This window comes from Pecten maximus, chromosome 15 (genome assembly GCF_902652985.1).
Source record: "Pecten maximus chromosome 15, xPecMax1.1, whole genome shotgun sequence".
In the NCBI taxonomy this organism is placed as follows: domain Eukaryota; kingdom Metazoa; phylum Mollusca; class Bivalvia; order Pectinida; family Pectinidae; genus Pecten; species Pecten maximus.
In genome coordinates, this window is record NC_047029.1 from 37,033,096 (window position 1) to 37,056,113 (window position 23,018).

The 23,018-nt window shown below is 36.3% G+C and overlaps 1 protein-coding gene across 1 annotated transcript in view; it reads left to right on the forward strand.

Annotated features, from left to right (window-relative positions):
• Nucleotides 1-18,709, forward strand: part of LOC117343198 (integrin alpha-9-like) — a 38,782-nt gene extending 20,073 nt beyond the window's left edge. The window contains exons 11-21 of the mRNA XM_033905533.1: nt 781-966; nt 1,352-1,558; nt 7,361-7,527; nt 7,769-7,906; nt 8,866-9,341; nt 10,686-10,863; nt 11,713-11,865; nt 13,174-13,293; nt 13,782-13,880; nt 14,154-14,279; nt 15,191-18,709. Coding sequence (XP_033761424.1) covers nt 781-966; nt 1,352-1,558; nt 7,361-7,527; nt 7,769-7,906; nt 8,866-9,341; nt 10,686-10,863; nt 11,713-11,865; nt 13,174-13,293; nt 13,782-13,880; nt 14,154-14,279; nt 15,191-15,349 — 2,009 coding nt within the window. The 3' untranslated portion in view covers nt 15,350-18,709. The remainder of the gene's footprint in view (nt 1-780; nt 967-1,351; nt 1,559-7,360; nt 7,528-7,768; nt 7,907-8,865; nt 9,342-10,685; nt 10,864-11,712; nt 11,866-13,173; nt 13,294-13,781; nt 13,881-14,153; nt 14,280-15,190) is intronic.
• The last annotated feature ends 4,309 nt before the right edge of the window (nt 18,710-23,018 follow it).

Below are 23,018 nucleotides of genomic sequence, written 5' to 3' on the forward strand. Positions count from 1 at the left end.
ATTATATTGATACCGAAGTATAATATGTCTGGTTAAGGAGAATATTTGTTTTACACTGTAGTAACATTGTATTGATACCGAAGTATAATATGTCTGGTTAAGGAGGATATTTGTTTTACACTGTAGTAACATTGTATTGATACCGAAGTATGATATGTCTGGTTAAGGAGAATATTTGTTTTACATGGTAGTAACATTGTATTGATACCGAAGTATAATATGTCTGGTTAAGGAGAATATTTGTTTAACATGGTAGTAACATTATATTGATACCGAAGTATAATATGTCTGGTTAAGGAGAATATTTGTTTATACACTGTAGTAACATTGTACTGATACCGAAGTATGATATGTCTGGTTAAGGAGGATATTTGTTTAACATGGTAGTAACATTGTATTGATACCGAAGTATGATATGTCTGGTTAAGGAGGATATTTGTCTAAACACTGTAGTAACATTGTCTTTTGTTATTATATTATGTTATGTCAAATATTGATTGTCATTCATTTATCGGGAAAATGTCTTTAAGTTGAGATACAAGGATAGTTATCACGATGAGAATAGTCAAAATTTATTTAGAATTGATAATACTTGCCTGTCGCCATCTTTTGTTTAGTCTGTCATTTTTACTTGAAGAAGCACGTGCGTGTGTGTGTTAAAATTGTCATTATTGTCATAACTCCCACTGCAAAAAGAAGATAATTGGAGAAAATGGCACTTTATGCGACATCTAAACACAAAATTTGTGAAATAATTACATTGTATTTTGGTTCCCGTAGACGTTGCCATTGGTGCCCCGTACGAAAATGAACAGAGCGGAAGTGTGTACATCTATAATGGAAACAAACAGAGTATGAACCCACAGTTCTCTCAGCGTATAATGGCTAAATCGCTAGACCCTGGACTGAAGGGCTTCGGTTTCCATATATCTTCACCACTGGATGTCGACCGCAACACCTACAATGGTAAGATGATGTAAATAACCGTATTTAAATTGATCAATCTAATTCTCATTTTGAGAATGTGTCTTTAACTGTACTTTACCTGAATTTATATGGCGTGTGACGAAGTGAAAGACGCTAACATTGCCGGAACACCTGGCCGTATCTACTCTATACTATTACAATTGTCTCAACTCTTTATTTTTGTTCGTATCTTTTCCTCGTTTTATCTATTGTTGTTTATAATAACGATTTTACAATTATGTCGGTATCCTCGTCCTCGACTTTTGTTATACAAATTAACTTCATGAAACTCTTGATAAACTTCTTCTCTTTGTCAGCATTTCTCAAGTCCCGATTTTGTTCTTGATTGACTTGATATTTATTTCGTCATTTTGTGTTAACGTAGATATATCTGTTGGGGCGTATATGTCGGACCAAGCAGTCATACTGAGAACTCGTCCCATTGTCACGCTTGATCGAACTGTGACCTTGACCCCAGAGTTGGTGCCCTTGAACCCTTCAGGCCAGGCTTGTTACCAAGATGACGACCCCTTTCCCTGTCTTTCATACACCGTTTGCTTCAACTTCACCGGCAGAGGAATTGATCGTATCAGTGAGTTCGTTTTTCATGACCCATCTTTTGAGATGCAAACAAAACAAATCTTGAATGGTACATAAAATAATTATACAAATTATACATATTATATAAGGTAATATATAATTTTACATTTTATGTATCAATACATTTATCTCAATGAAAAAAATAATTACATTTTTATCAGGTATAATCTTATCCTCAACTCAACACTTGCTATGAAGTCGGACGTGTTTGTTACATAGTTACAACTCAACACTATCAAGTCGGACGTGTTTGTTACATAGTTACAACTCAACACTATCAAGTCGGACGTGTTTGTTACATAGTTACAACTCAACACTTGCTATCAAGTCGGACGTGTTTGTTACATAGTTACAACTCAACACTATCAAGTCGGACGTGTTTGTTACATAGTTACAACTCAACACTTGCTATCAAGTCGGACGTGTTTGTTACATAGTTACAACTCAACACTATCAAGTCGGACGTGTTTGTTACATAGTTACAACTCAACACTTGCTATCAAGTCGGACGTGTTTGTTACATAGTTACAACTCAACACTATCAAGTCGGACGTGTTTGTTACATAGTTACAACTCAACACTTGCTATCAAGTCGGACGTGTTTGTTACATAGTTACAACTCAACACTATCAAGTCGGACGTGTTTGTTACATAGTTACAACTCAACACTATCAAGTCGGACGTGTTTGTTACATAGTTACAACTCAACACTATCAAGTCGGACGTGTTTGTTACATAGTTACAACTCAACACTTGCTATCAAGTCGGACGTGTTTGTTACATAGTTACATCTCAACACTTGCTATCAAGTCGGACGTGTTTGTTACATAGTTACAACTCAACACTATCAAGTCGGACGTGTTTGTTACATAGTTACAACTCAACACTTGCTATCAAGTCGGACGTGTTTGTTACATAGTTACAACTCAACACTATCAAGTCGGACGTGTTTGTTACATATTTACAACTCAACACTTGCTATCAAGTCGGACGTGTTTGTTACATTGTTACAACACTTTACTGATTTTATGATTACTATAACTTTGTATAAAACGAAGTCCGTATATCTTTGATAATACGCTTCAGCTATAGTTATGACCTTTTGACCTACTTGATCCCTAGCAACACATACAATTGTAATCCTCACGAAGTGATGCGTAATATCTATAATACAGTCTCTTCGCATCATGACACTTATTGATATCAGATCTGAAAAAGTCAAGATACATGTTTAATCTCATCGGAAGTGGGTTACTGTCAATCTTTATTTGAACAATACTAGAAATCATTGTTAAACCTTATCTAAACATTCGGCCTAGCATAAAACATTACTGATAAACTTAGTTGAACACTTGACCTATCGTAAAATATAACATAGTTGAACAAATATCATGAGACTATCTGCTAATGTCGTGTTCGTTATCATGTGACTTTCTGCTAATTACCTTTTGTTATCATGTGACTTTCTGGTAATTACCTTTTGTTATCCTGTGACTTTCTGGTAATTACCTTTCGTTATCATGTGACTTTCTGCTAATTACCTTTCGTTATCATGTGACTATCTGATAATTACCTTTCGTTATCATGTGACTATCTGATAATTACCTTTCGTTATCATGTGACTATCTGATAATTACCTTTCGTTATCGTATGACTATCTGATAATTACCTTTCGTTATCGTGTGACTATCTGATAATTACCTTACATTATCATGTGACTATCTGATAATTACCTTTCGTTATCGTGTGACTATCTGATAATTACCTTACATTATCATGTGACTATCTGATAATTACCTTTCGTTATCATGTGACTATCTGATATTTACCTTTCGTTATCGTGTGACTATCTGATAATTACCTTTCGTTATCATGTGACTATCTGATAATTACCTTTTGTTATCATGTGACTATCTGATAATTACCTTTCGTTATCGTATGACTATCTGATAATTACCTTTCGTTATCGTGTGACTATCTGATAATTACCTTTCGTTATCGTGTGACTATCTGATAATTACCTTTTGTTATCATGTGACTATCTGATAATTACCTTTCGTTATCATGTGACTATCTGATAATTACCTTTTGTTATCATGTGACTATCTGATAATTACCTTTCGTTATCGTGTGACTATCTGATAATTACCTTTTGTTATCATGTGACTATCTGATAATTACCTTTCGTTATCATGTGACTATCTGATAATTACCTTTCGTTATCGTATGACTATCTGATAATTACCTTTCGTTATCATGTGACTATCTGATAATTACCTTTCGTTATCATGTGACGATCTGATAATTACCTTTCGTTATCATGTGACTATCTGATAATTACCTTACATTATCGTGTGACTATCTGATAATTACCTTTCGTTATCATGTGACTATCTGATAATTACCTTTCGTTATCGTGTGACTATCTGATAATTACCTTTCGTTATCGTATGACTATCTGATAATTACCTTTCGTTATCATGTGACTATCTGATAATTACCTTACATTATCATGCGACTATCTGATAATTACCTTACATTATCGTGTGACTATCCGATAATTACCTTTCGTTATCATGTGACTATCTGATAATTACCTTTCGTTATCATGTGACTATCCGATAATTACCTTTCGTTATCGTGTGACTATCTGATAATTACCTTACATTATCATGTGACTATCTGATAATTACCTTTCGTTATCGTGTGACTATCTGATAATTACCTTACATTATCATGTGACTATCTGATAATTACCTTTCGTTATCGTGTGACTATCTGATAATTACCTTACATTATCATGTGACTATCTGATAATTACCTTTCGTTATCATGTGACTATCTGATAATTACCTTTCGTTATCGTGTGACTATCTGATAATTACCTTTCGTTATCATGTGACTATCTGATAATTACCTTTCGTTATCATGTGACTATCTGATAATTACCTTTCGTTATCGTATGACTATCTGATAATTACCTTACATTATCATGTGACTATCTGATAATTACCTTTCGTTATCGTATGACTATCTGATAATTACCTTACATTATCGTGTGACTATCTGATAATTACCTTTCGTTATCATGTGACTATCTGATAATTACCTTACATTATCATGTGACTATCTGATAATTACCTTTCGTTATCGTATGACTATCTGATAATTACCTTACATTATCATGTGACTATCTGATAATTACCTTTCGTTATCGTATGACTATCTGATAATTACCTTACATTATCGTGTGACTATCTGATAATTACCTTTCGTTATCATGTGACTATCTGATAATTACCTTTCGTTATCGTGTGACTATCTGATAATTACCTTACATTATCATGTGACTATCCGATAATTACCTTTCGTTATCGTATGACTATCTGATAATTACCTTTCGTTATCGTATGACTATCTGATAATTACCTTTCGTTATCATATGACTATCTGATAATTACCTTTCGTTATCATGTGACTATCTGATAATTACCTTTCGTTATCGAGTGACTATCTGATAATTACCTTTCGTTATCGTATGACTATCTGATAATTACCTTACATTATCATGTGACTATCTGATAATTACCTTTCGTTATCATGTGACTATCCGATAATTACCTTACATTATCATGTGACTATCTGATAATTACCTTTCGTTATCGTGTGACTATCTGATAATTACCTTTCGTTATCGTGTGACTATCTGATAATTACCTTACATTATCATGTGACTATCTGATAATTACCTTTCGTTATCGTGTGACTATCTGATAATTACCTTTCGTTATCATGTGACTATCTGATAATTACCTTTCGTTATCGTATGACTATCTGATAATTACCTTTCGTTATCGTGTGACTATCTGATAATTACCTTACATTATCGTGTGACTATCTGATAATTACCTTACATTATCATGTGACTATCTGATAATTACCTTACATTATCGTGTGACTATCTGATAATTACCTTTCGTTATCATGTGACTATCTGATAATTACCTTACATTATCATGTGACTATCTGATAATTACCTTTCGTTATCATGTGACTATCTGATAATTACCTTTCGTTATCGTGTGACTATCTGATAATTACCTTTCGTTATCATGTGACTATCTGATAATTACCTTTCGTTATCATGTGACTATCTGATAATTACCTTTCGTTATCGTGTGACTATCTGATAATTACCTTTCGTTATCGTGTGACTATCTGATAATTACCTTTCGTTATCATGTGACTATCTGATAATTACCTTTCGTTATCATGTGACTATCTGATAATTACCTTTCGTTATCGTGTGACTATCTGATAATTACCTTACATTATCATGTGACTATCCGATAATTACCTTTCGTTATCGTGTGACTATCTGATAATTACCTTACATTATCGTGTGACTGTCTGATAATTACCTTACATTATCGTGTGACTATCTGATAATTACCTTACATTATCGTGTGACTGTCTGATAATTACCTTACATTATCGTGTGACTATCTGATAATTACCTTTCGTTATCGTGTGACTATCTGATAATTACCTTTCCTTATCGTGTGACTATCTGATAATTACCTTTCGTTATCATGTGACTATCCGATAATTACCTTTCATTATCGTGTGACTATCTGATAATTACCTTACATTATCGTGTGACTGTCTGATAATTACCTTACATTATCGTGTGACTATCTGATAATTACCTTTCGTTATCATTTGACTATCTGATAATTACCTTTCGTTATCATGTGACTATCTGATAATTACCTTTCGTTATCATGTGACTATCTGATAATTACCTTTCGTTATCATTTGACTATCTGATAATTACCTTTCGTTATCGTGTGACTATCTGATAATTACCTTTCGTTATCATGTGACTATCTGATAATTACCTTTCGTTATCATGTGACTATCTGATAATTACCTTTCGTTATCATGTGACTATCTGATAATTACCTTTCGTTATCGTGTGGCTATCCGATAATTACCTTTCGTTATCATGTGACTATCTGATAATTACCTTTCGTTATCATGTGACTATCTGATAATTACCTTTCGTTATCATGTGACTATCTGATAATTACCTTTCGTTATCGTGTGGCTATCCGATAATTACCTTTCGTTATCATGTGACTATCTGATAATTACCTTTCGTTATCATGTGACTATCTGATAATTACCTTTCGTTATCATGTGGCTATCTGATAATTACCTTTCGTTATCATGTGACTATCTGATAATTACCTTTCGTTATCATGTGACTATCTGATAATTACCTTTCGTTATCGTGTGACTATCTGATAATTACCTTTCGTTATCATGTGACTATCTGATAATTACCTTATGTTATCATGTGACTATCTGATAATTACCTTTCGTTATCCTGTGGCTATCTGATAATTACCTCTCGTTATCGTGTGACTATCTGATAATTACCTTTCGTTATCTTGTGACTATCTGCTTATTACCTTTCGTTATCAAGTGACTTTCTGTTAATTACCCTACGTTATCATGTGACTATCTGATAATTACCTTATGTTATCATGTGACTATCTGATAATTACCTTTCGTTATCCTGTGACTATCTGATAATTACCTTTCGTTATCGTGTGACTATCTGATAATTACCTTTCGTTATCATGTGACTATCTGATAATTACCTTACATTATCATGTGACTATCCGATAATTACCTTTCGTTATCATGTGACTATCTGATAATTACCTTACATTATCATGTGACTATCTGATAATTACCTTTCGTTATCATGTGACTATCTTTTCAGATCTTGATATTGGATTGAGCGTTGATATGTCGCGGAAGAAGAAAGGAAAGTCTAGCCGCATGGACCTTTACTTAGAAGAGGAAAATAAAGGAGATGCCTTTGTAACGAGATATCAAATCCAGAAAACTTCTATTACAAACTGCAAAACAATTGTAGGACGCGTGAATGTAAGTATATCAAGATCTGTCTAAAAATAGTATCGGTATCACTCTTCTTCGATACTCAAGAGCTTACGTTCACTTGCAACCTTTGTTAGGTCACAGATACGGTTTTTTGTTCCTCTCTCTCTCTCTCTGTGTATACCTTTACTGATCCTGTACTTATTAAGCGTGCGAATCTACCCAGGTAAAGGTTTGTAATAAGGCCTAATATGGAGAAAATCGCCTGTCATTAACATATTTCTTACAGTCTCTGGGCCGGGAGTTCTTCTCCGCCATAGAACAACCCGTGGAGTTTAATCTGAACTACAGTCTGAGTGGTGATCCAGTTCTTGGCGAAGTGATGCCTATCCTCGATAACCTTAAAGATCCCGCAGTCTCAGTTAGCGTAAGTTTTAACTTGCTCACTGCATTTGTATTACTAACTTCAACATATACCGCCATGTTTGTGTGATCTTGATATCTGTGATTGAAAATTTACTGCCACCTAGTGGTTATCGTGATAACTGTGACTGACACATTACCGCCATCTAGTGTTGATCGTGATAACTGTGACTGACACATTACCGCCATCTAGTGTTGATCGTGATAACTGTGACTGACACATTACCGCCATCTAGTGTTGATCGTTATAACTATGACTCTACATTATTATTGTTATGTATATCGCCATCTAGCGTTGATCCTGTTAATTGTCAATGACTCTATGCCGCCATCTAGTGTTGATCGTGATAAATGTCAATGACTCTGTACCGCCATCTAGTGTTAATCGTGATTACTGTTACTAACTTCGATCTATACCGCCATCTAGTGTTGATCGTGATAAATGCCAATGACTCTATACCGCCATCTAGTGTTGATCGTGATTACTGTTACTTACTTCGATCTATACCGCCATCTAGTGTTGATCGTGATAACTGTTACTAACTTCGATCTATACCGACATCTAGTGTTGATCGTGATAAATGCCAATGACTCTATACCGCCATCTAGTGTTGATCATGATTACTGTTACTAACTTCGATCTATACCGCCATCTAGTGTTGATCTTGGACACGTACCCTATATAACATGCATATTGAACACCATTTAGCCCTTGAGGCGCCGATTTATACCTTTTCTTAGTCTTTGTTGTTCCCCGATTATATAATAAATCTTTTATACGTATATTTATAAGTGATGCTGTTACCATCCGCTTTCTTAAAACATTACTTAAGAATTTAGAAACAAATATGGCATTGTTTCATAACCTAAACGAATCTGGTGTGAAAGAGATTTCTTCTCTGAATATCAATGGCCAGTATGGTATTTTGTACTTGCTTTGAGAGGTTTCTTGTGTGTTTCCAGGCGGACTTTAACACGGGTTGTGGACTACAGCGATGCCGTTCTAACCTGGTGATTGAGGTCAGTTACGACAAGACTGAAGTGATTGTCGGCAAAATGGACGACATTTCTATCTCTGTAAGCATCAAGAACCTTGGCGAGCCAGCTTTCGTCACCAGAGTCGTGACACGGTCCAGCACAAACGTAGCCTTCCGCAGTGACCAGATCGAGGCAGGTCAGATTGTCTGCACACAGAATGGGACCGGGATGATAGATGACGTAGCATGTGACTTCAGCACTCCGTTCTTCGAGAACATGGTTGGCCAGTTTGACCTTACATATACCTTGGACATTTCTGACGACGATAACTTAACCGCCATTGATCCTAAAGTCAGTTTCAATTTGACCGCCACTTCCGAAAGCAGTGAGATAGACCCAGCTGATAATGATCATATGATCGAAATACCTGTGAAGATCAAACCGGATATCATTATATACGGGTACACTGTTTATTATATAATAATGTTTACATATTCAATCCACAGAGAATTAATACTTTACTGTTAACTTATTCAAATCTGCATTCAATCTTATATTTACAAAATGCTAAAATCCGAAGGTAACTTCACACACTACATCAATATAGTTCCCCCGAGTCGCTCTCAATACACAAAAAATACTTCGGAATCAGAAAGTATTATATGAAGTCGTTTTATTATATAAAAAGTAAAGTTTCACTTTTCTAATTGGTAAAGCCTAATAGCCACCGATATGTTCTGAAATTGGGTCGTCTCACTGGGCTGATGGAGTTCCGTACCTTAACTATATTAATTGGGTCGTCTCACTGGGCTGATGGAGTTCCTTACCTTAACTATACTAATTGGGTCGTCTCACTGGGCTGATGGAGTTCCTTACCTTAACTATATTAATTGGGTCGTCTCCCTTGGCTGATGGAGTTCCGTACCTTAACTATATTAATTGGGTCGTCTCACTAGGCTGATGGAGTTCCTTACCTTAACTATATTAATTGGGTCGTCTCACTGGGGTGATGGAGTTCCTTACCTTAACTATATTAATTGGGTCGTCTCACTGGGGTAATGGAGTTCCTTACCTTAACTATACTAATTGGGTCGTCTCACTGGGGTGATGGAGTTCCTTACCTTAACTATATTAATTGTGTCGTCTCACTGGGCTGATGGAGTTCCTTACCTTAACTATACTAATTGGGTCGTCTCACTGGGCTGATGGAGTTCCGTACCTTAACTATACCAATTGGGTCGTCTCACTGGGCTGATGGAGTTCCTTACCTTAACTATACTAATTGGGTCGTCTCACTGGGCTGATGGAGTTCCGTACCTTAACTATACTAATTGGGTCGTCTCACTGGGCTGATGGAGTTCCGTACCTTAACTATACTAATTGGGTCGTCTCACTGGGCTGATGGAGTTCCTTACCTTAACTATACCAATTGGGTCGTCTCACTATGGTGATGGAGTTCCTTACCTTAACTATATTAATTGGGTGTATTGACAGACGAGAAGAGCTCCTGGTGTCAGTATGTCAGGCTTCAATCAATATATACCATTCTCAGCTACGTTATAAATATAGTATTGTAAATAAACGGTAAATTTTAATATCATGAAGGCTGACATATTGATAATTCCTTATAAAATAATTTTGTTTCTGAAAGCCATGTCCGGAATAAGGTGTATACCACTCTTCGTGTGTGTTATTAGCCAACCAAGGTAACTTTTACATGGCGTATAAACTGATGGGTTTAGGTTGAAACCTAGTTCAAACTACTATTTTACCATACGTGTAAATCTTGTCAAATGTATTAACAGATCGTCGAACCCAGAACAGGCCACGATTTCCCCCGATTCGAACAAGCTGGTATCCATGGAGAAGACTTTTAATATCTACAACAGGGGACCTAGCCCTCTGCCAGAGACCAGAGTAACGATCGAATTCCCCAGGAAGAACTTACAAGGTGATATACTGGTATTATCACAGAACATGAAGGTACGTTTCAGACGAGTGATTTGAAAAGTGAAAAGTGTAAATAGGCGTTCGAATTTCCAACAGGCATTTTATTCCCGATAACACAAGAGTATGCCATTTGTACATTTTGATTAACAAAGGAAATATGTTTTCGAAAGCTGGAAAACACAGTATACAATCCCTGTGTGTTTAAAACAAAAATCTGTTCATATAAAAAATAACACTAAATTGAATAATAGAGTTTGATGAATACTAGTCTAAGAGTATGGTGAATACAAGAGTTTAGTGAATACTAGAGTTTAGTGAATACTTGACTTTAGGGAGTACTAGAGTTTGATGAATACTAGATTCCGATGAATAATAGAGTTTAGTGAATACTAGAGTTTAGTGAATACTAGAGTTTAGTGAATACTTGACTTTAAGGAGTACTAGAGTTTGATGAATACTAGAGTTTAGTGAATACTAGAGTTTAGTGAATACTAGAGTTTAGTAAAAACTTGACTTTAGGGAGTACTAGAGTTTGATGAATACTAGATTCCGATGAATACTAGAGTTTAGTGAATACTAGAGTTTAGTAAAAACTTGACTTTAGGGAGTACTAGAGTTTGATGAATACTAGATTCCGATGAATAATAGAGTATAGTGAATACTAGAGTTTAGTAAAAACTTGACTTTAGGGAGTACTAGAGTTTGATGAATACTAGATTCCGATGAATACTAGAGTTTAGTGAATACTATAGTTTAGTGAATACTTGACTTTAGGGAGTACTAGATTTTGATGAATAATAGAGTTAAGTGAATAATAGAGTCAGATGAATACTATGGCCTGATGATTACTTGAGTAACCGATTACTTATTGCCTTGGTACAGGTGACACCCTCCTCCAATAACGTCAAGTGTAGAGTTCTAAGTAGTAGTGAGGATTTAAACGAACATTCAACAACGACGGTCCCAGGTGTTGTCCAGGAAAAGATTGTGGCATCTGAAAATGTACAACTACTTTCCCAGTCGATTCAGAATATGGTACGTATTTATATGTAGACATAAAGAAAACTCAACACTGATTAAGGATCACGTTCCGACTTAAATGATTTTTTTTTTCACTTTTGTATATTTTGTACTGTACTTTCTGTGATGAAATAATGTATTTTCAGACGTGTAATAGCTACGAATGAGATGCATTTTCTCACGTGTAATAGCTACGAATATGATGGTTTTTGACGATGTAATTTGTACGAATGTGATGCATTTTCACACGTGTAATAGCTACGCATGTGATACATCTTCACACGTGTAATAACTACGAATATGATACATTTTCACACGTGTAATAGCTACGAATGTGATGGTTTTTAACGTTGTAATTTTTGCGCACGTGATGCATTTTCAGACGTTTGATAGCTGCGAATGTTATGGTTTTTTTAGTCCCTTGCCGGGGGACTATAGGTAGGTTGTCCGTCCGTCCGTCCGTCCGTCTGTCTTTCTGTCTGTCACGAAAATGTTGTCCGGACAACTCCTCCTAAAGTACTACTCCGATATTATCTAAACTTGGTATATACGATCAGTATAACATGTAGTTATGCATCCCACTTTTTTTTTTTTCGAAAAATCATTATTAAAAATGGCCGCCGGCTTCTCATTGGTTGAGGCTTGTCCGGAAAACTCCTCCAAAAGTACTACTCCGATTTTAACGAAACTTGGTATACATGATCAATATAACATGTCGTTGTGCATCCCACATTTTTATCGGAGTAAAAATTCAGAAATGCGAGTAAAAATGGGACTCTATCTCGTCACCTGGCGAGTAAAATAGGTCAAAGTCATAGGTCATTTAAGGTCAAATGTCGTTTTTTGTTTCGAAATTAGAGCTTGTCCGGGGCATAACTTCCGTGTTATTTCACCTACGTTCAACCAACTAGGTATACTTATGTATTTTTGTTTTTCTTTTTGTTTTTTTAGAATATTTGTTGTCCGGAATCTGAAATATCCTTCCTGTTGTTCTTTTGGGAAAACTAGTGTAATACATCTATTGAAGTTCTGTCGAAAATCAATGGGAAATAAATAAGTGCACTCCTATGTCAAGCAGGGGACTATGTATTGCTTTTGCAATACTATCCATCTTTGTTGACGAAATAATTTGTACGGATGTGATGCATTTTCAGACGTGTAAAAGCTACGAATGAGAAGCATTTTCACACGTGTAATAGCTACGAATGAGGAGCATTTTCACACGTGTAATAGCTACAAATGAGATGCATTTTCTCACGTGTAATCGCTTCAAATGTGATTGTTTTGACGACGTAATTTGTACGAATATGGATGTGTTTTCAGACGTGTAACAACTACGAATGTGTACATATGGAGTGTCTGGTGACCCGTCTGGACGTGGATAGAATGGTATATATCACCGTGAATATCAATGTCACAGAGACGTCACTCACGTTTGGCAAGGTAAGTGATTGAATACAAATACGATATTCATTTCTTTTGGTAAGTTGTTAGATGTCATATTTACATTGAAGATGAAGATGATGATGATGATGATGATGATGAGGATGATGATGATGATGATGGTTTAATATTTGAAAAATCGTCAAATATGATAGAAAAGCAAGAAATCAATCCAAAGATATATTAGGGAGCTTGAATGAATTTTGTGAAATTAAAATATAAATATTTTTGACAAACAGTTGCGAAATAAGTTATTTTATCTTATATTAATCTCCCTTGTCGACCCGAATCGGAGTACGAGGGGTCTTACTGCATGAGGAAACCGGAATGTCTTAACAAAAGCCACGTGGTCGGACAGGTGACCTTGGTGAAAGGCGAGTGTGTTACCATTAGGCCACTCGTTAAGGTTCATACACTTTGATTTAGTATCTTTTTATGTTAACTTTTCATACGCTTCGAGTTAGTCTCCTTTTATGTTAACTTTATAGAACACGGAAATATTAAAATACGTCACCAGAGCTGAAATCCACAAGCCGCAGCACTCAAGACTGACTGTGTATTGGCCCCGAACTCCAGTAAAAGCTGAGGTTTGTGTTTCCATAGAAATAATGATTGATTTAAAATTAATATACCAGATAATGATCAATGAAAAACAAACATACCTAACCAGACATACTATTGACAGGGGTTTTATTCTGGTATCGTGTGTTTTAACCTATTTATGAAAATGAAAATAACAAAATGTTACAATGGGATTAATACCAGAACAAATAATTATACTTGTAATATCCATCCGTAGGAACATGGATCAATCCAATGAAACACAGATGTTATGTCTATTATTTTCCGTAATGTTTTAGATCCTTGTTGACATCTATCCAGCGTCAGAACGAAAAGTATCTGAAGACATTAATATATGGATCCCGATAGGAGCTGGTATAGGAGGTTTCGTCCTGTTTGTGATAATAGGAGTGATACTGTGGAAGGTAGGCTTGTCTAAAACATATTAACGTATACCTAACATTACCCAACCTCAGTAAGGAACGCTTGTCTAAAACATCTTAACATATACCTAACATTACCCTACCTCAATAAGGTAGGCTTGTCTAAAACATCTTACATAAACCTAACATTACCCCACCTCAATAAGGTAGGCTTGTCTAAAACATCTTACATAAACCTAACATTATCCCACCTCAATAAGGCAGGCTTGTCTTAAACATCTTACATATACCTAACATTACCCCACCTCAATAAGGTAGGCTTGTTTAAAACATCTTAACATATACCTAACATTACCCCACCTCAATAAGGTAGGCTTATCTAAAACATCTTAACATATACCTAACATTACCCAACCTCAGTAAGGTAGGCTTGTCTAAAACATCTTACATATACCTAACATTACCCCACCTCAGTATGGAACGCTTGTCTAAAACATCTTAACATATACCTAACATTACCCCACCTCAGTAAAGTACGCTTGTCTAAAACATCTTAACATATACCTAACATTACCCCACCTCAATAAGGTAGGCTTGTCTAAAACATCTTACATATACCTAACATTACCCCACCTCAGTAAAGTACGCTAGTCTTAAACATCTCACTGTATACAAAACATTCCCCGGCTAATATAACATAACTCTATACCCAACGATATAGCAATGATAATTTACAACAACTCGACAATGTACGAAGGTTCAAAGATGGTCAATAACCTAAAGACCCGTCCACCTTTCTGTATACAGTTTGTAGCCTTTTAGGGCCTCGGTTTTAGTTTCTGTTGCGCTCATAGAGTCATCTTTGTAGTGGTTTTCAACTTGAATGATGTTGGTTTGATATGCTATATGACTTATAAGACATTTACTGATACTGTGGGGAACAATATTTGCAGTGTGGATTCTTTAAACGGAAGAAGCGTGAGGAAGTACAAGCATGGAAACGGAAGAGTGGCTACAATGCGAGGCGAACCCAGCGGGGGTCGCAGAGGCACGCAGGCTCCAGTGTCAGATCGAAGGCAGCAGACCCTGGGGAAATGTCGTTTTTAGATTAATGATACAGTGGTTCTGAAATGAATCTGAATAAGTGCGAGTCTGTGCAACTGGAAATTATGTTTTCTGCAAGGGTGTAGTATACAAGGGTGTTTTACTGTATGGAACAAATGTTGTAGATTGGAAGTAGAGTAATCGTTATGTATTTACTTCAAAAGTTTATGTAACTTGTTTAAGTGGATACATGAAGCTATTGATATAATGGGAAGTATCGTTCTTCTATGACTACACAATGTCAGTGTGATATTGGGATGGTTGATATTTAAATTTACCGGTAAATATCGTTGTTACACTTTCATTGTTGAATGAGATGCTGATAAATTGCACTCTGCGACAGTGGTAAAACATTGTATTGTACGCTCGTGTGAGTGTTCTGTGATGTCGCTTAATTCCATCCAATCAGATTTGTCAGACACATTGCGCGAGAGTGCAGTACGATGTTTTATCAAAAACGTTGGAATAAGACACAGTTTTAATGGCATGGGATTATACTTTAACCATTCTATGTTCTTGTTTTGGTACCAAATATGATAAAACAGTTATAAAAGAGACAATCTAAAACACATGTGTTGAAGATGACGAAATCAGTTGATAAACCTAGGTAATCTACGTGTTTCTCAGTTATCTAGTTAAAAAACTTTTCATGTTTTATTTGCTAGTTGTTGTTTTTTTTTATTATTTTTTTTCTGCGAGAAACATGAACTTTAGATATGTCACAATTGTTAGTTGGGAAACAAGCTCATAAACTTATATTAGTCACTCTTGTTGGCCGGGATGGACGTGGTCGGAAAGGTGACGTTCCACGCCGGATCGGGGAACCGATTTCCGACTGTTTGGGTGGAAGACGAGTTCGTTACAGAAGCGCCACCTGGCCTGACATAGACATTCTTCTGTAAATGAATATATTAACTTTTCTATTAATTACAATTGTACATGTATGTATGATATTGTGTACTTTATAATGTAAAATGTAGGAATTCAGTGTAATTGTTCCTCACTGTATATAAGGAATCCGAGCGATTGGCAACAAACTTAATTTGAATAAGTGACTTGATGAAATTTCGTCGTTTGCTACTTTTATGAGATATCGGATTTCAAAGCAGACGGAATAAAGTACCGATCTGATTTGGAGAAGTGATATGCACATACTCACCAAAGTCAAGATAAAACGGTTTCTTTATGTAATTGTATCTTCTCTGATAGAAATGTCATGATACGATCTCACCTGCTATGGTATATTGGTGTATGCATTTATTCAATTTTTAGAGATTGATTCTAATATTTTTGTCAAGAATTAGAATGACCTAAAAGCAATAATGTGCCTGTGTTTCACCCAAATGTACGTTCTGTGTATTCAGAGAGACGTTACTGAAAAATAGTAGTATTTAGAATTCAAAAAGAACATTTGCGGAGTGTAATATTTCGACTGTTCTCATCATAATGGAATATACTCGTTTCCTTTAATAAGCACAGCGTAAGTTTGGAGGCGAAATAGTATTTTATTATTTTGGGGACAAAAGATGCCATAATGAACTGTAGCTTGATTCGAGACATTCCCTTATACTGTATAATTTTAGTTTCGCGCCAACCCAGTTGAAACTACTTCGCGGTTTTATTAAATTTCGTCTTTTAAACATTCTGCAAAAGACAATATATGTACATGTATGTACATATTGTATTGTCGCTTATAATTATTTCTGCTGTAAATTTAATGGCCGTGAATATAGTCGAGTTAAATGCGCCACTTATATCACTAACTATAAAAATCATCTCATCTATGATCAGTTTTGGACACATTGCCCATAGTTATAGACATGTAACATAGGATTTTAATGGTGTGATGTTTTTATATATATTTTATATGTACCGTAACATGTACAGATATACATTCTTTGTATATTTTTTTGTATTGTTAAGAAAAATTTTTTTGAATGTAAACATATTAGTTGATGCATTGGAATTCGATGATAAACTTTGTAGGATCAATTATGAATTTTAAAAAAATGCTCGAAATTACAACTTGCCCGCTGTAGCAATAACATATGCATAAAAATGATACAAACCGTATGAATTAGGTCAGTGATTTTAAAACATACCAGACATAGTAATAAACATGAACGATACAAATCGGGATACTTATTAAGATATGTAAACGTTAGTTGTATTGTTTACGATAACACTTTTGGAGGTTCCTGACAATGAAAATAAGTCTTTATACATACATGAATACGTGAATGCTCGGACCAAACTTCACAACAACACCTAATTGTCATACTGAATGTAATTGATCCTACAAGTGTTGCTTTTAAGATCGATTTTTAGTGACCTCATTTCGTCCTGTGTATTTCGATCTATAAATAATTCATGATATACAGGTTGACATGTTAGACTCTTCATCACATCAGATAAGTGAATAACGAGATTTGTGTGTACGCATGCGTATGTGTGTCCGTGTGTTCGTTACCTGCGTCATTTACATATACCTGTACCGTTTATTCCAATTCAATAATTAATCGTTATTTTCACTGGATGTCTTGTTATAATTATATGGGTTTTGGAAAATACTTGGTTCATTTTTGGTAATTTCGGAGATGTTTCGGTGTTTTGATGTATCACGGCCATGTTATATGGATATAAAGTTCAAGGCCATTGATATTAACCCATGCTATATTGATATTAAGTTCAGGGCCATTGGTATAAACCTATGTAATATAGATGTCAAGTTCAAGGTCATGGGTATAAACTCAATGCATCATCGTATTCTTTATGTATATTTATGGTTAATTTCGAGAACTGACCAGGAATTCAACTACAAATTGTATGTAAAGAACATTTTTGAATAAGTAAACCCTGTATCGATACATTTCTTTTTCCTTTCAGAAATAGAGGTAAGTTGTAGATATAAAGCAAATATTTAAGGGAACATATATCTGATAAAACATTAGTCACATGATCTATGCATCTCAACCCAGGCACTATACAATGACGTTAGAGGGCACTTTATTTCAAGGTCAGAGGTTCTGGTGTACAACTACAGCTATACAGTATGATCGATCTTGAGTTGTTATGTCACAATTTCAAAATATTTCATAAGATTTCTGAAAAATCACCTGAATGTAAATTGTTTTATTATCTATTGTTGAAATCCCAGTACTTCTCCATATTGTAGACATATTTGAGAATACGTTTCCTAGTACGTTCGTGAATAATCAACACGATAAATGCCAGTACTGCTCAAGGCCTGTATCATAAAGTGTCCCTTAACATGGACATGTATACGGGTAGACTCATTCCTGTCCTATTTTAAGCCACAGTATAAATACTCATTTAAATTTTTTTCAAAGAGGAATAAAATATGAATTTAGATACATGTCTTCTTTTTTATTGCAATGTAGTATGAACGAAAGGATTGGTTTTAACGGTGGATTAAGTATCAAACTGTCGACAGTAGGTGTAATTTCCGGCCTCTGACCCCTGGCGGGTTTATATAAGATATTCGCGCAGTTGCTCTTTATAAAGCCATCAGCAATTCGACTTTGGTAACGGTCATAAAGCCAATAAACAAAAACATCTAAAGGTATGTTTCCTATGCATTTATTATAGATACTACACGTTTCTACAGGACTATGAATGACAAGGTTAATTTTCTATAGAACCAACAATGATCTAAGAACCCTTAAATACGAACTCATTCAAGGTATTCTTTCATTTGATTTGTAAAACGTTCGGTCAAATATAGAATTCCGAGTAATGACATTGGTTAATAACCATGGTAACCGGAGGCCATAGGCCTTAACGGCCACCTGAGTGCTATATGACCCATTTTGATCCTGTCCCTGGTGGTCAGTCAGTGCCAATATGTGCATACCATCAAACTGCTATCCCATACTGATAATTCTTACCATTTTCTATTATTATTATTCCCAATGTCGATCGTACAAACGATGCTCTAAAACGTGATTTCCCAATATAAACTAAAGTAAAGTTTACCCCCTTCCCAGGGGGAATCGGGAAACCCAGAGTCATAAAATTGACAATTTTGTTTCAGCACCTTGCGACCTTTCCTTCTATGAAGATTATTTGATTCTACATTATTTTGGAATTGAGAAGAACGTTTTTGAAATTTCGGTCAATTTGACCATTTTTGGCCCCATCCGTCAGTCCACTCTTTGCCTCGCCCCTTAAGCTCCATGTGGAATGGAACAATATAATTTTCAAAATATAAGTTGGCATTTGGCTATAGAAGGTTTCTGCAATATTTCATTACAATTGGTTCTGGGGTTTCAGAGAAGAAGCCGAAAATGTAAAATGTTTCCGGACGGACGACACACGACGCCGGACAAAAAGTGATTAAAATAGGTAACTTGAGACTTCGTCTCGGTAACATAGAAAAGCAAATATACTATATTTTGTTAGTTTTTAATTAAAGACAAACTTATTTTTCACGCACCTATTCGACATATTTTACTTTGATAAAAAGAACAAGAGGCCCATGGGGCCTGTATCGCTCACCTGGTTGGATTAGACCAAATGTTGAAATAATGTTCATATCCAAATTGTTTTATTTGTAAAACTCTAACAATGCTATATATGGTTATAGTGTGGGAATCCGAACTGCTTTAAAGATTAATGAAGTCCAGACTCTCTAAGGTCTGAAAGACCTCAAGAATTGTTTATAGAACATGCATTCATCACTTTATGACTAGTAGCGATTTAAAGGAATTACCTCTATTTCACCTATTGGGCCCGCCCCTTTGGCCATTCGGGGGTCAGAGTCACCATTTATGCAAAATCTGTTCCCCTGTTTCTGACCAAATTGGGTCCAAATCCATTCATAACTTGATGACTAGTAGCGATTCAAAGGAATTACCTCTATTTCCCCCACTGGGCCCCTCCCTTTTGGCCCCTTTAGGGTCAGAGCCACCATTTATGCAAAATCTGTTCCCCTTTCCCCAAGGATGTTTCTGACCAAATTGGGTTCAAATCCATTCATAACTTTATGACTAGTAGTGATTTAAAGGAATTTCTTCTATTACCCCTATTGGGCCCCGCCCCTTTGGCCCCTCGGGGGTCAGAGCCACCATTTATGCAAAATCTCTTCCCCTTCCCCCAAGGATGTTTCTGACCAAATTGGGTTGAAATCCATTCATAACTTTATGACAAGTAGAGATTTAGAGGAATTACCTCTATTTCCCATATTTGGCCCTGCCCCTTTGGCCCCTTTGGGGTCAGAATCACCATTTATGCAAAATCTGTTCCCCTTCCCCTAAGGATATTTCTGACAAAATTTGGTTCAAATCCATTCATAACTTTATGACTAGTAGTGATTTAAAGGAATTACCTTTATTTCCCCTATTGGGCCCCGCCCCTTTTGCCCCTCGGGGGTCAGAGCCTACATTTATGCAAAATCTTTTCCCCTTCCCCAAGGATGTTTCTGACCAAATTGGGTTGAAATCCATTCATAACTTTATGACAAGTAGCGATTTAAAGGAATTACCTTAATTTCCCCTATTGGGCCCCGCCCCTTTGGCCCCTTCGGGGGTCAGAGCCACCATTTATGCAAAATCTTTTCCCCTTCCCCCAAGGATGTTTCTGACCAAATTGGGTTCAAATCCATTCATAACTTTATGACAAGTGGCGATTTAAAGGAATTAACTACATTTCCCCTATTGGGCCCCGCCCAATTGATCCCTTCCAGGGTCAGAGCCACCATTTATGCAAAATCTTTTCCCCTTCCCCCAAGGATGTTTCTGACTAAATTGGGTTCAAATCCATTCATAACTTTATGACTAGTAGAGATTTAGAGGAATTACCTCTATTTCCCATATTTGGCCCCGCCTCTTTGGCCCCTCGGGGGTCAGAATCACCATTTATGCAAAATCTGTTCCCCTTCCCCCAAGGATGTTTCTGACCAAATTGGGTTCAAATCCATTCATAACTTTATGACTAGTAGTGATTTAAGGGAATTACCTCTATTTCCCCTATTGGGCCCCACCCCTTTGGCCCCTTGGGGGTCAGAGCCACCATTTATGCAAAATCTCTTCCTCTTCCCCCAAGGATGTTTCTGATCAAATTGGGTTCAAATCCATTCATAACTTTATGACTAGTAGAGATTTAGAGGAATTACCTCTATTTCCCATATTTGGCCCAGCCCCTTTGGCCCCTCGGGGGTCAGAATCACCATTTATACAAAATCTGTTCCCCTTCCCCCAAGGATGTTTCTGACCAAATTGGGTTGAAATCCATTCATAACTTTATGACGAGTAGCGATTTAAAGGAAATACCTCTATTTCCCCTATTGGGCCCCGCCCCTTTGGCCCCTCAGGGGTCAGAGTCACCATTTATGCAAAATCTGTTCCCATTCTGCCAAGGATGTTTCTGGCCAAATTTGGTCAAAATCCAATAAGAACTAGTCGGTTCAGGTGAGCTAATAAAAACGAAGTCTGTAGAAAACAAGAGGCCCAGGGGCCTTAACGGTCATCTGACTCTAAATTAAAAACCTTATATAATTGAAGTATGTATTCTCTGTAGCAAGTATATAGTGGCGCCGTTTGCCATGGTGGCCATCTTGGATTCCTGCCGACCCAATAAATAACAACACTTGGTAAGGACCATCTCAGGATCATTTCTGGTTAGAGTTACAGCTGAATTCCATTGGGGGAATTTGAGAAGAAGTTTAAAATAGGCATTGTTCAGGAAAACCATGATTGCACAATCATGTTACAAATGGCCACCATGGCTGCCAAGTCAATGATTTTACAAGGCGGAAAAATATTAACACTTTGTTGGCACTCCTTCCTTAAAATCCTCACCAATTTCCAACTCAATGGCACCAGTGGAACTGGAGAAGAAGTTTAAAATGTTTTTTCAAGATGGTTGCCATGGTGGCCATCTTGGATTTCTGGCCGACCCGATAAATAACAACACTTGGTAAGGGCCATCTCAGGATAATTTCTGGTAAGTTAGGGCTGAATCCCACTGATGGAATTTGAGAAAAAGTTTGAAATAGGTGTTGTTCAGGAAAACCATGATTGCGCAATCATGTTACAAAATGGCCCCCATTGCTGCCATTTCAAAGTTTTTACGAGGCCGAAAAAATAACAACACTATGTTGGCTAGCCTTCCTTGACATCCTCTACCATTTCCAGCTCAATGGCACCAATGGAACTGGAGAAGAAGTTTAAAATGTGTTTTTCAAGATGGCGGCCACGGCGGCCATCTTGGATTCAGCCCAACCCAAAAAATAACAACACTTGGTCAGGATCATATCAGGATCATTTCAGGCAAGTTTCAGCTTAATAGCACTGGTGGAACTGGAGAAGAAGTTTAAAATGTGTTTTTCAAGATGGCGGCTATGGCAGCCATCTTGGATTTCGGACTGACCCGAAAAATAACAACATTTGGTCAGGATCATATCAGGATCATTTCAGGCAAGTTTCAGCTTAATAGCACTGCTGGAACTTGAGAAGAAGTTTAAAATGTGTTTTTCAAGATGGCGGCTATGGCGGCCATCTTGGATTTCGGACTGACCCGAAAAATAACAACACTTGGTCAGGATCATATCAGGATCATTTCAGGCAAGTTTCAGCTTAATAGCACTGGTGGAACTGGAGAAGAAGTTTAAAATGTGTTTTTCAAGATGGCGGCTATGGCGGCCATCTTGGATTTCGG